The sequence below is a fragment of the Lagopus leucura genome, unplaced genomic scaffold, assembly GCF_019238085.1.
Source record: "Lagopus leucura isolate 7727_CA_CO unplaced genomic scaffold, USGS_WTPT01 Super-Scaffold_100021, whole genome shotgun sequence".
NCBI lineage: Eukaryota > Metazoa > Chordata > Aves > Galliformes > Phasianidae > Lagopus > Lagopus leucura.
Genome location: NW_024962274.1, coordinates 5181520 through 5195373, shown reverse-complemented (window position 1 = coordinate 5195373; position 13854 = coordinate 5181520). Strand labels below are relative to the sequence as shown.

Sequence of the window (13854 nt, the reverse complement as noted above, 5' to 3'; positions counted from 1 at the left end):
GGGAGGTTGGTGGCCCTGTGTGAGGCAGGGGGGTTGGAGATTCATGATCCTTGAGGTCCCTTCCAAACCTGACCATTCTGTGATTCTGTGAAGGTTCTCCTTTTCAGTAGCCACTGAGACCTCAAAGCAATGTCTGATTTTTTTAAGCAGAGGTAGAAGACAAATGGCTTTCAGTCTTCCTGTTCAGACTCTCCACTACAGGAGATGTGGGTAGGATTCTGTCACAGAGTTCTGTGTGCTCTGTCAGTAGCACCCTGCCCAGTGCATACAGAGATACTTTTTTCACTAACAAAAGTTGTCATATTGTTGTACGACTTATTTTTCTAACAAGAGGCAAAGAGGTTTTTCCTGTGTGTCATAAAGGAAAACAGTAATTGTCTTTACTTTCTTGAACATAGGAGATTAAAGTTCTTTTATGTAGAATTTGGTCTCCAGTGGAGAAGGCAGAGGGCAAGAGATGAGATAAGAATAGATTAAACATAATCCACAAGAGAAGATTGCATCTGAGGCCTATTCTGGATTTAAAGGCTCTCTTTCTTTGTTAAGAAACTGAATTTCCATATGGTTTCCATTATTTCTTTCAGTGGATTATGGTACTTCATGTGCAGAATATTCATTTTCTGTATATTTGTTGATCAAGACATAGGATCTATTTGAGGCTTGTTATCATCTCTATAACAATATAACTTCTTAATCTCTGCAGTCTGAGAAGATTTGTGTATATAGCTCATTTGAGGCCACTGCAAAATGTTGGAGATAACATAATAAACATATGAACTCTTTCCAACTTAGTAATAACAGATGAGATAAATTGGCCTTTGCTTGACCAGTAGTTTTGCTATTTGTAGCAGTTTTTCCTTTGATGATGATGACTATCATAACGCTGCAGAGATGCTGGTCTATTTGAAATCTTTGAATCTACTTCTTTTTTTACAGAAGAAAAAAGGGAAGAATTGCTTAGCTCTAAGACATGTGGCATCCTGTGCATGAGACTGAGTATGTCAGGGTTCTGTTAGAGTTGAAAAGGTATTTCAGATCTGCACATCAGTACAGCTGTCATCTGTTGTTAATGATAGGATAGCTTCAGAAATCATAGTAGCCACAGCTTGTTGGAAAGCACAGGCTTCCAAAGCAATATTTTGCTCTGCATCCTGTGAAGGCTAGGGCTTCTTGCATCCTTATCAGTGAGTCTCTTTTAAGGAAGAGCAAGTCAGTTTATGCTGCTCAGAAGTCTGCCCTATAAGTAATACCTCTAGACTGCAATGCAGTTATACATCAAGAAGGAAGTTCTGTCTTTAATCAATTATCTGGTGATTAGCTTATTGTTAATTGAAGTGGCGTATACTAGTATTAAGTTCTTTGAACCTAAGCATTTAAGTTCTAAGGCTTGGTAGAGGCTTGGTATTGTGTGTGCAATAGCATCTTGTTGAAAAGCATTTTTCCCTGGAAATCACTGTATACGAATTCAGTATCAGCGAAAGGTTAAACAGCCAGGAACAGTTGGGGAAATGTATTTAAGGGAGGGAGCCGCACCTGTTTGTCAGAATAAAGAAAGCTGTAGGCTGGTATCAGCCTGCATTTTGCATGAATGGTGGTAGTAAGATGTTACCCTTCCTGTGACTTGGTTATTGGTTATCCAGTGATTAAAACCATACTTGATAGGAAAAGCAGAATCTTTTTAAAACAAGTCTTCCATGCAATTTGAGGAGTGGGAAAAAAATATCAAAGTTAGAACAGATAGGGAAAAAAAAAAGACTTGTTGTGGAGCTGTTTCTCTTGAACTTGTGTGATGTACTGCCTTAGGTTTAGTGAGAAATGTGATCCCTACACTGGAGGATATGGTAGAGGTAACTCACAAGAACTCCAGTGGCTTTTGTGGGTAAAATGCAAGTAGATAGCAAAGGAAAAGTTTTCCTTTTCCATGTTACTGTGTGTACTACTGACTATAGAGATGGCCTAGATAAAGTTGGCATCTCTGCTCCTAAAATTAAAGGAATTTATAAGTTTTACTTCTGTTGCCCAGGAGTAGTTAAGTAAATAATTAAAAAACAAAACATGAGAACATTTCAGTGATAATAACATGTTAGTTAGTTCTTTCTGAATGCAGGTTAAAGGAAGTGAAACGTTTACAACAATCTCGATTAGATACTTAAGCAGATTTAAGCCTGAGTTTTAAGGATCTCTCTCCTGAAGGGATATCTGCAGTTCTATGAGAGGAATGTAAGTACCACACACATTGCATGAAGTGATCAGAAAGAAGAGTATTGGTTTGCCAAATACCAGCCAGAATGCCGGGAGTGGTGAAGGCCGCAAGCAAGCAGCACAAGCTGCTATGCAGCTGCTTACCTCCACTGAAAGGGAATAGCCTATGCCTACCTGTACCCTGGTTGATCTTTCTGTGAGCCCACACAACTTAATAATGCTGGAAAAAAATGGGATTGTGAGGTGGGATCCTGCTGGATTAATGAATTTACATGGTTCATGGAAGGTTTGGCCGACCACTACAGCTGCTGTAAGGAAAGGATGGAGAAGGAACCCTTTGGCTGGAGCACAGGAATGTATAGGGCAGGATGGAAAGAATAACCTTCCTGTAGTGAGCCATTGTGATCACCTCAGTGTTTTGTAACACGTAGTTTATTGTTTGCCAGGAGTTGTAGTAGGCCCAACTGACTTGATTATTTTAGGAAGATGCTGTGGTTAGAGGAAATGTATGTGCATTCATAGGGAGATAAGATGATGTGGAAGAGAGCACTGTTTATGACCCTTAAAATCTAAACACTAAGGTTTCATGAGACAGTTGTGATCTTTTGCAGAACAAAGTGAGAATTTGACAAAGAGTTGGGTCAGTGATTATTGTATAGGTTTTTCTACCTTTTTCCCCTCCTTTTTTCCTCTGTAGTCACTTGTTAAGATCTATTTATTTTTCTTTTCTTGTGTTCCTTTTTCACCCACATTCTTAGGGAAAACATTCAAATAGTTCCTCTTGGCACTTCAGATGTCTTGCTGGCAGTGAGTTCCATGACTTGCATTCAAGACAAATTCCTGGAAGTTCATTATTTTTGTGTCCAAGTTACTTAATGACCTGTTTGGTGGCAGAGACTTCAGAGATGCATAGTTACCCTTGCTGTCTTTTATCTTCCTTTTGGAGATCTCACAGGTGTGCTTTGTCAGATGGGTAATGTGCCCAGCAGTCATCTTTCAGTTTCCTGTTGTGATGGTGACGCTTTCCTTGCAGGCTTGTTTGTGCAAGGTTGTAGTCCTCACTAATTACGATTAGAACAAATTTTAGCACGTTTCATTTGCATATGTTCACTGTGCTCTTGTTAGTAGCCTAGAACGCTGGGCTTTGTAAACCCTTATGTGGTGCATTCTAATGCTATCCTGTGATGCATGAGGTAGAAGCCTTTCTAAATCCTTTTTTTTCCTCAAAATGAAGCCACAAATGCTGGAAAAAATGTTCTCTTGTGTATATTGCTATGCAGGATCAGCAATAAAGCAGGAAATACTTGGAAGTCAGCGTAAGCATTTGGAAAAGGGTTGAGAAGTACAAAGTGACTTATTGCCAAGTTCCTCCCCACACCTCAAATGACACCTCCCCTGTCCAAAAGAATTGGAAGATTGTGATAGGCCATGTCAGCTGTGAAATCAAAGTTAGAATCAAGAATGGACAAATGATAAGGAATGTGAGCAAAGTTTTAGGTTGTGAACCAAGTTGGAGAAAAGGTTAGTTTATGTAGACCAAAAAATCCCCCTGGAATTCTGGCAGTTGGTTAACTTTGTGACTGAGGTGGGGATGTTACGGAAATAAATGTAGAGTTACACTTCACAGCACTGAGCTTTGATACTGAACTTGGTAGCACGTGGAAGAGTATTATGTCAGTAAAACCATCTCTCTCCAAATCAGCTGCTCAGTGCAGACAGCCCTGAAGAGGAGATTCAATTAATGTCCTGTGTCATTCATCTGATTTTAATTGAGCGTTAAATGGAGGAAAGGCAGTTTCTGAAGAAAAATGTCTAGTAGACAGATGTTGAAACAGTATATTAAAGAATGCAGTAAATGGTCTCATTTTGAAAGAAAAAGACAAGAAATACGAAGGTGCAATGTTCTAATGAAAAACAGAATTAATGAATGACAAAAAATTCCCTTTAGTTCCTGATGTGTCTGTAAACAACTGCAGGTGTCTGCAGACAAGTATGTGGTTTTGTTGCTTTGTTCTAACTAAAGTTAGCATTTTGTGCGCAAACTTGTATGGAAAGTATGAGCAATGCGTTATAAAGGACAGGAATTTCATTTTCAGTGACACGCATAACTGGATGACAATAATAAGCCCCGTCACCTAATGGTCAGTATTATTTTCACAGCTTAAGGTGATGAAGTTTCAGGATGAGTTAGAATCTGGGAAGCGACCTAAGAAACCAGGCCAGAGTTTTCAGGAACAGGTTGAACACTACAGAGACAAGCTGCTCCAGAGGGTAAGAACTGTTCTTTGTTTGGCTCTGATTCTGTGATAGGCGTTTATTGAATTTTATCAAATGTAAGGTGACAGTAAGTATAATGACAAATGGTTCTTGTGGAAATTGTGCTGTAATGTTGAACTGCACACTGAAATCCAAGTGCTGTTTCTGCACATATCACAGCAGATATCATCTCTTTTTTAAAATCAAAATAAATGTAGTATTTCACACTGTGTAGATAAGTGTGGTGGGAATTTATTGTGACCTTGAAGAGGTTGCTTCTGAATCGGCTCCGTAAAGTGAACTGTTAGGTGAGGGAGGAGGTAGGGAGAGCAGCCCACTGAAGATGTTCATCACTTCAGTTTTGCTTTTTTTGTAATTGACCAATTGTGCTAGAGGCTTCTGAAGGAAGAGAAGGAACAGTATAAAGCAGGAAATGCACTTCTGATTCTCCACTAAGACTCTTCTGGATGATTCCAGCTAATGCTGTCACCCAAAAGTGAATATTTCTGTTCCATTACTATTTTTAATAGTCGTGTCTGGACTATGAAGTCAGATCAGCTTTAAAAGCTAGCATTGTCTGTGTGAATAAAGAAAATAACCTGTTTGGACATTGTGTTTAGCGAGAGAGAGTAAGTGGTGGTTGCTTCTGTAATGTTCCTTCAGTCTGACAGAGCAGTGATGACATTAGAGATGCACGTGCATCTCTTGGAAGCTAAATACAAATGCTGCACTTCACAGCAAGTGTTTGTCATGTATTCTTTGGGTTATTCAGTGCTCAATATCTGCCTAATTCACTAAAGTAATTTTTTGCAGTATCTTGAAAAAAGACTTACAGAAAACAGAGCTGATCCTGGAACAGATTTACGTGTTTGGAAGTTGATGATAGCAATTAAGAGTTTGTTGTAAATAACTTCTTATTTCCGTGCAGTTGCATCCTAAAACTTTCTGCTTTCTCAGTGTTTTCTGTAGTTGAAGAAAGAAGTGATATGGATGTACATCAAACATGGAGTGTTTAGAGTTACAGTTGTCTAAAAGAAAACCCCCCACAATTTGTAATTATAATAATAATCATAACTTTATTATACTTTTGTGTTGGATTAGGTTATTTAGTAATTATTTCACTTTACTGTTTTTGCCTTCAGTGATGATACTTAGTTAAAAAGTACTTCATGATATTGTAACAGATATTCTTTAAATTATTAACCCCACTGTTAAGGGGGAATAAATCCCTCTTTTGCTTTTTTGCTTTAGCTCTATTATAAAATGAGTTTTTCTAGTAAAATAATAGTGGTTTTGGTTGTATTTCCCACAGACTTGGTAGTTCTCCTGTCTAACTTGCTATAGAATGAGCTTTTGATGAGTGAAATTTCTAGTAGTGTTTTATATTTTTTAACAGAGTAGGTAATTAGGACTGTTTAAAATACTGTTTATGCATATTTATTAAGGTAATTGGTTATGCTACCAAATGCGCATCTCGAGCCCACTGAATTTTAGTCAAAGAATAGCTTGTAATGGTCAGTATGATATGGGCATTTAAAAGTGTTAATAATAGCGTAAAGAAAGCATGAGATGAGATGAAGTGTGGTTGTTCAGCAATTTCCTGCAGTTGTATTATCCAACTTCCTCCCCTCTGCTTTTTTCCTTCCTTTCTCTTGAGCAAAATGACTTTTTTGGTGTTCCATTCCATTCAGGGTATGCAGTGAATATCTGCCTGTTATCTGTCAAGGAAGGATTTTTTTTCTATGTTAGACTGAGAGAAGTACACTTCTTCGCCTCTCTGTTCAGACTTGCTGACGTTCTAGCTTTATTTTTGTATAACTAGTTTTCTAACATTCTGATAGATGCACGAGCTGTGCCTAGAGAGTAAGTTGCCTTTCAACTCATCAATTATCAAATCAAATATTGACTGTAGTTTTTTTACTGTGATTAAGAGTGGAAGTTACAGAAGAACTGAACTGCTGTTTTTGTAGTTGTCTCAGTTTTCTGTTTGGAATCACGAAGCTCGATAAGTAAGCTTGAGTAGAAAGAGGTTCCTCGTATTCATTGCATGTTTATTTTGACTTAAAAAACATATTATAGCCATATTTTTTCCCTGAAACTTGTAAAATTGGAGAGTATTTGTTTCTAACGATATAGTCAGATATACTCCCTCACATTGGGTGCCATCATCTTTTGTGTCTTTTGCAGTGCTTGTGTTACAGTAAATATTTCTGTCAGAAGCAATAGTAAAGGTGTGGAGTGTGGGTACAATGTGACTGAGTTTCTTCCCAGATTCAGTGCTTTTATGGTGTTTAGGATTAATTCTTTATTATCCCTACTTCAAAGTTGTACCTCATCTGAAATAATGAATTCTTCTAATCATTCAGGAAAAAGAGAAGGAGTTGGAAAGAGAACGAGAAAGGGACAAGAAGGACAAAGAAAAATCTGATTCTAGGTCTAAAGATAAGAAGGAAAAGGAGGAATGTACACCAACAAGAAAAGAGAGGTATGACTTCCCTTGGATTGAGTTTGCTGGGAGGAAAATCCAGTCCTCACAGTTAGTATCTTTGCTTACAACAGCAACCCTGAAATTGTTGCATCACAAAACATGCTTTTTTTCACTTGGGATATGAAGTTTTCAGCCACGTTTTAAAGGAATTGGTATTTTTCCCATCTCCCAAGTGACTTGCCCTTTTGAGTAGAGCCCTCTTTCTGATTATTTAAGCACTGAGGAAGCATGATAACAAAATGACCAACTGAAAGCGATGTATATTTAACTCTGCTTTCTATCAGTAAATTGGCTGCTTCGGAAAACTGTAATGAATAAATTTGTGAATGTTTAATTATTATTTCTCTTGTGAAATTTCTTCAAAGTAGCAAGGCTAGAGTATTTGGTTATATAGTGTTCTAAGATTTGTATAGCCAGATCTTCTGTAATATTACACGTTGTGGTGAAGTGCCTTGCTTTTCAAGAATATGCAGCAGAATGTTTTTATGCTGTGTAAAAGAAGATGAGTCATGGGTCTTAATTTTTTTCCAACCAGTTACTTTAGAGTGTCTAATGTTACGTGGGCCAAAGAAAGGGAATCTATTTTCTTCATGCACATTTTTACTTCTGTGTATGTGTGTAACATGTAACAAACGTGCTTTCTTTCCAAAGGAAAAGACGGCACAGTGCTTCCCCCAGCCCGTCTCGCAGCAGTGGCAGTAGAAGAGCAAAATCCCCATCCCCAAAATCGGAGCGCTCAGAGCGCTCTGAACGGTCCCACAAAGAGAGTTCCCGTTCTCGGTCATCACACAAAGACTCTCCAAGAGATGTCAGTAAAAAAGGCAAAAGGTAAGCTGGCTTTTGTTCTGTTTCAGTTTGTATGAAAGCTAGATACGTAGCTCTTAGGATTTTTATCTAAGCACACTGGAAACACACACAGCTTTTTTTCTCCTAATGGAATAAATAAACTGCTTGTTGCTGGTTAATGTCTTTGGATGCTTTGTGTCCGAAATGTGTGTGTCCCTCAACCTTGATATCTCAAGATTATTCACTTCTGTGTTCTTGTTTACCTGCTTACTGATAAATGTTACCTAAATTAACCTGCTCTTTCATCAGCTTTTCCTTTTCGTAGTGAAGTCTTGTGTAGCCCATAGAATTGTAGTTCTTACAATGTGCATGCTATGCTTCACTGATGATTCTGTATGTGAAGCTCCTCTCTCACATTTTTTCTATAAATAAAATTGTGATTAGATGTGTGTTATGGGTTATTGTTCATAAGAGTACATATTTCCTGATTTCCAGACTGGTGCAAATATTAGCCACTAGCTAATGTTAAGGCTACAGTGAGATCTTATTATTGGTGCTTTTGCTGCTTTAAGTATTTTGGTTGTTGTTTCTGTCTTAATTCAGCCACATTTTTTAGAGCTCTAGAGTATCTTATTGCACAAACATGCTGAGGAGAAATTCCTGTGATGCTCTTGAGAAAAATCACAGAGCATTTTTACACTAATCAGATTCTTTTATTAGAAGTAAGCAATTCAATTAGAATTAGGTATTTGAGATTTGTTTTTCATTAGAGTTGATATGATGGCAGTTCAGTTTAGATTATAGGAGATTAATATATGAGGTTATATGAAATGTATTACTGAGGTGTGGATTACATGATGGTGTCCATTCTGCTTCTCTCGGGTTACAACATGAGCTGAACAGAAATCAGAAGGATTTCAGCATAACACAGTTCAAGATAATCTTTCACTTCTGAGATCATCTGTGTGGATATTGACTGCTAGAAACACAAGAGCCAGGTTTACTAAGGCAGTTGTGGAAGGCTGTAAATTGCATATTTTGATTTAAGAAGGACATGATTTGATGTAATTTATTCTTTTGGTTTCTGAGTAGTGAAAGGCAAAATACGTCTAAAACATTAAAATGCATAAATTACCTTTTCCTTTAAAAACAAGGTACGGTTCCGTTGCTTCCCTTCAACATAGGAAAAAGATGGTAGTTAGATTATCTCAAAACAGAAATGGCAAGTAACCATAAAGTTGATGTTGCCAGTTAGCATTTAACATAAAAACTTCATCTTTGTAAGATTTTTATTTTTATTTTTTTGCAGGTCACCATCTGGTTCCAGGACACCCAAAAGATCAAGAAGATCACGGTCGAGGTCCCCTAAAAAGTCAGGGAAAAAATCCAGGTCTCAGTCCCGTTCTCCTCACAGATCTCACAAGAAGTCAAAGAAAAGCAAACACTGACAATGTTGATATTTTTTATGATGCTGTCACTTACTGGAAATGCAGTTTTGTTTTTGTGCCTGAACAGTCTGTTTAAAAAAAAAAAAAGGAAAAAAAAAAAAAAAAAAAAAAGAAAAAAAAGGAAAAAAAAAAACAACAAAAAAGCATTCCTGATTTTTTTTTTTGTGAATGCACGTGTATACTCATGAGTATCTGCATCTGTAGACCCGTCATTGTTTTATATTGTACAAAATATCTTCCTTGTGACTATTTCCCAAATGAAACATTTTTGTGTTTAGAAGTTTCATCAGATGTGTGTAACTGATCTGCTGGCAGTAGTGATATTTTGTTTTAGAATGTTGTGACATAGCAGAAATAACTCCAATGTTTCCCCTCTTTTGTAGCTTTGACAATTTGAATTAGATTTCAAATAAAATCTGAACAGAAAATGAAGATGTTGTTTTCTTGCCCCACTGGGGATGCAGATTTATAATGAAATTCGTAGTTTGTTTGGAAGTACTGTGCATTTCAGGCATACTATGGTGCATAGGTTTTTGGTACAGTAATAGCTGTTCCTGTTTCCTCTAGCTTGACTATCCAGATAAAAGCACCTTTTGAATCCAGTGGTTGGATTCTCCGTTCTGCCATGATATTTTACTGTAAGAGCAGTTGAGCAGTCTGGTCCCAAACATGAGCAGCTTTGCAAGTAGATCTTTTGCTTGGTATTTTGCTGTTTTCATCCCAGGCAGTATTTTTTCAAGCAGAGCAATGTGGTTGTTCATTTTTTTTTATTAAAAAAAAAAAAAAATACTGCAGAGATGCATTGTGTGTATGTATATCATATAATATGATATATCAGCAAGTTATATTTTCGCATTAATGGGGATCAGTGGAAGGATAGCAAGCCTGAGGCTCTGACTTGTTCCTGTAGTATAGGTACAGTAATATCAGCTTGCAGTTAAAAATGAAAAATGATTTTTACTCTGAATGTACAACTTTTTTTTTTACATTGTTTTTGTGGAATTTATTCTTTTTCCAGAAATTCTACAAAATAAGAAAAAAGTCCAAGCAAGTATTTTTAATTACGTAGTTTTTTATTTTATTTGGAATCGAGAGGCTGTCTAACTTTTGAGTTTCCCCTCTCCAAACCTGTTCAGCATTAGGCCGTTTGGCTTCAGACCGCTTCACCTTGGTCTCTTTCATGCAGCCTTTGGGGGGGGAGGAAGGGATGTGGGAATGGGACGGGCACGAGAAAGGGGGGAGGGGTCCATGTTCATACTTGAAGGTATGGGCAGATTGTAATAAAAACATAATGCTAAAGGGATGTGGCCTCCTGTGAACTGTTTCTAAAAGTAAACAGCTGCACTTAAAATAGGCACAGAGTGTTGATGATGCCTGCTATTGTATCTCTGGATTTGGAGGTTTTATGTTTATTAGAACTTTGTAAATGTGATGGGGAAAATATTTGTTGTGTATGTATGTAGCCTTGGAGGCAGCACTTCCAGAAACAGGATATAAAAAATCTTCTGAAAAATGTACAAATTGCATTTGGAACGAATATGTATTTTTCTCCATTTTTTTCCTTTGTTACAGGGTTATATAAATTCTTTTAAATGTAAGAACCAAGTGAAAAATAACTGAAAACTTTGCTAATGAGAACTGAGAGATGATCTGTAATACTGGAAGCATGGAGAATACATGTGTACTGTAAAGGGTTTCTTACAAGAAGTGTTGGACAGATGCCTAAATAATGAGAAGAATGCAGCTTTTTGTATTACATTATAAGAATTTGTTTTAGAAATAGGCAGCTTATTTTTCTTGCATTTTTCTTTCTATAACATAACATTTCAGATGTACAGGTTCTGGCAGCCAAACTATTGTCAACTAAGGTTTTTTTTTTTTTCCTCTAAAATACATTTTCTTCAGACCTAGCACAGAGTGGAACAAATTTTCTAGAGCAAAAAAATAAGTACTAAAGTCAGGTTAATTTCAGATCTGATTGACTTCTTTAAAGCTATTGTTTTCATCTTGGAGCTGCTTGTAAATGGAGAAGTGATAAATGGCAGCGTGCTGAGGGTAGAAAATCACTCAGTGTATAGGCTTCAAAATTAGTTTTGATTTCAGCTTTTGCAGCATTTTCATCAGTGATTATAAAAGGTTGAAACCGAGGCACTGCAGAGATACAGGAGCACACCTGTTAGACTGTTTTGTAGCAGCTTTATTATACCTTTCATCAGTATCTTTGTTGTCTAAATGCTGTCTATCATTTATTACCTCTTGCTCTTTGCTTCATATCCCTGACTTCAGAAAAGCTGTTTTCTTACTCAGAGGAATTAAGAATCTGAATGTGTGGTGGTTGGGTTTTTTTTTGCTGGCTTTTAGTTTAGTTCCTACCCCTGCACTCAACAAAAGGTTGAACACCTTTTGGTCCTGTCTACTCTTCCTTTTCTTCCATGTTCTTGTAAGTAGTTTTGTTCATACCCTGGCTTTTCTGCAGAGAAGGGGGATGCAGCACACCATGCTGTGTCTGGGCCGGTGGCTGTGTGCTGCTACTGCGGACTTGTTTGACTGACTGATGTTCTGCGCTGCTTTGGAGTGAAGTGGTGAAAAAGCCTCTGCTTTACATAGGGTGGGCATCTTTTAGTTTTGATCTGGGATTCAGAAAGTAGGGTTGGCATGAAGCCTTGTGGAAAAGCTCCAACCAAGGGTGATGTGATCCAGTGTTTTCAAATGTTATTTCTGATTCTACATGGGGACAGCCCATTATCTTTGAACACTCCATATTCAGTGAGTATCCAACCCTTTGCTTCGGGAGGGAGAGGAGCCATGAGTGGATAAGGGATTTCTTGTCTCCTCCCACCTCTGGTATCAAAGAGAAATGTTCATGTTTGTGTGATGAGGTTTCTCCAAAGCACAGAAACCAATGCAGCTTGCTGCCGCTGCGTTGTGGTGTGGCTGAGCAGTGCTCTGCAGCCTGAAATACCAGCTCTTGGGGCTCGGCTCAGCATGGGGCTGGGGTTCTGGGGGAGGTGGGCTCACCTTATAAACTGAGTGTGTGTTAGTCCCAGGTAGGGACTAGCGGCTGTCCTGCTGACAGACTTAGATGAAGCCTACCTTGAGATGACATTGAATATTATGGAGCATTTTGGTATTTGTGCAAACATCTTCTAGGCACAGAGCTTCAATTCATCTTTTTTTTGTATTTTTTTAAATTTAATTCTGAACCATTCTTCTCTTGTGTGAACCTTTGTACGAATTGCACCCGCACTTGGAGTGAGGGAGCCCCACCTCTGGAGAAAAACTGCTTGGCTGTGTACAGTCTCCCGGTTCACATGTTTTCCGTATCGTTATACAGAAGCGTTCACAATTAGCTTCTTTTGAAACCCTGTGACTTCTTTTGACTCCCCTGCACAGCAGCTGCATTTACCCTTTGCAGTATAGTTCTTGAGGAAGAGCTGATATCTGAAAGTTGAGGTTCATATGTAGGCACTGGATGCTGTGCAAGTATTTTGTTTCCCCCTTGGAGGCTCTGAATTGTGAGAATAAAGCGTTTGTCACCAAGGCTGACAAGTAATGTTTTCCAGTGCGTGCGCTTAGAGCTGCGACTACCCAAATTCTTTATTAGTGCATCAGTCCCAGTGAAAAAAAAAAGCAGCAATTTGAAGAGGTTACACCCAAACTCGATCCTGATTGATTTTATTATTCTTCAGTTTTTGGAACAAACCAGACCCTCAAAATGCTCTTCTCTCCCCATGCCTTAAGCTGTGAGGATACATATTGGCATGCATATCCTTTTCTCCATTGCATGTACTTTTTAAAAAATAGTTTGTTTCTATGAAGAAAGACTTGAGCTGCCTTAAAGGCATGTACTGTAGTTGACTCCAGGCCCCAGCACTGAGATACTTTTCAATTTGTACAGGTTTTATTCAAAGTGTTTTCAAGGCAGAAGCTAGAACTGTGAAAATTGTACTGGAACTCTAATTCAGCATGAATAATACTTGAGATTTCTGAGCATGGAGTGCTCAAAGCTTCTTGGGAAGTCAACCACTGCTTGAGGTGTGTTTGCATATTGAAAACTTCTCATGTCTCTGAACTGTATCAATAAAAGGAAAAAAAAAAAAAATACAAATACAAAAAGCAAGATCAACCAAAAATGGCAAATACATTTTGATAATCTTTCATCTTAGTTTTTTTTTTTTTTACCACATTCATTTACAGTCCTTTGGAATTTGTGCTTCTAACAGATAAGAATTTGAAGAACTTGTACTTCTGCATATGGAGTGAGGTCTGAATTTTGTGTCTAGGTTTAGATTGCTAGGTTGCTGGCTTGCTGACCTTGGGCCTCTTGAGGGATTTGGGGCAAGGTTTTGCTCAACTATTTTGTGTCTGTGCTGCACAATTACACAAGAGCTCAAATACTCGGGTGCATTAAGGTAAAAGCTTTTGATGAATATTTGAATCACTGCCTTCTTAACCTAACCTGATCTGCTTTCCATATATTCCTTCTTGAAAGACTTCTAGATTTTGGGTTTAGTTACAGAGGTCCAACAAGAGAAGTGAATTCTCTACAGCTGAAGACAGTGACTGTGGAGTAGGCTGTAAGAGCATTTCATGGTTCACTTTTTCTAAAATCAACTGTTTAGTAATGTGAGACTTGATGGTTACAAATCTGACACCTGCACTCAAACCCAGGAA

At 37.9% G+C, this 13854-nt stretch overlaps 1 protein-coding gene across 2 annotated transcripts in view; it reads left to right on the top strand.

Moving 5' to 3' along the window:
• LOC122183777 (U2 snRNP associated SURP domain containing) overlaps positions 1-9612 on the top strand; it is a 41899-nt gene extending 32287 nt beyond the window's left edge. For both annotated transcript variants that reach the window (XM_042878073.1, XM_042878074.1), the window contains 4 exons: positions 4363-4473; positions 6825-6943; positions 7598-7774; positions 9042-9612. In XM_042878073.1, the coding sequence (XP_042734007.1) occupies positions 4363-4473; positions 6825-6943; positions 7598-7774; positions 9042-9180 (546 nt within the window). In that variant the 3' untranslated portion in view covers positions 9181-9612. The remainder of the gene's footprint in view (positions 1-4362; positions 4474-6824; positions 6944-7597; positions 7775-9041) is intronic.
• Positions 9613-13854: the final 4242 nt, after the last annotated feature.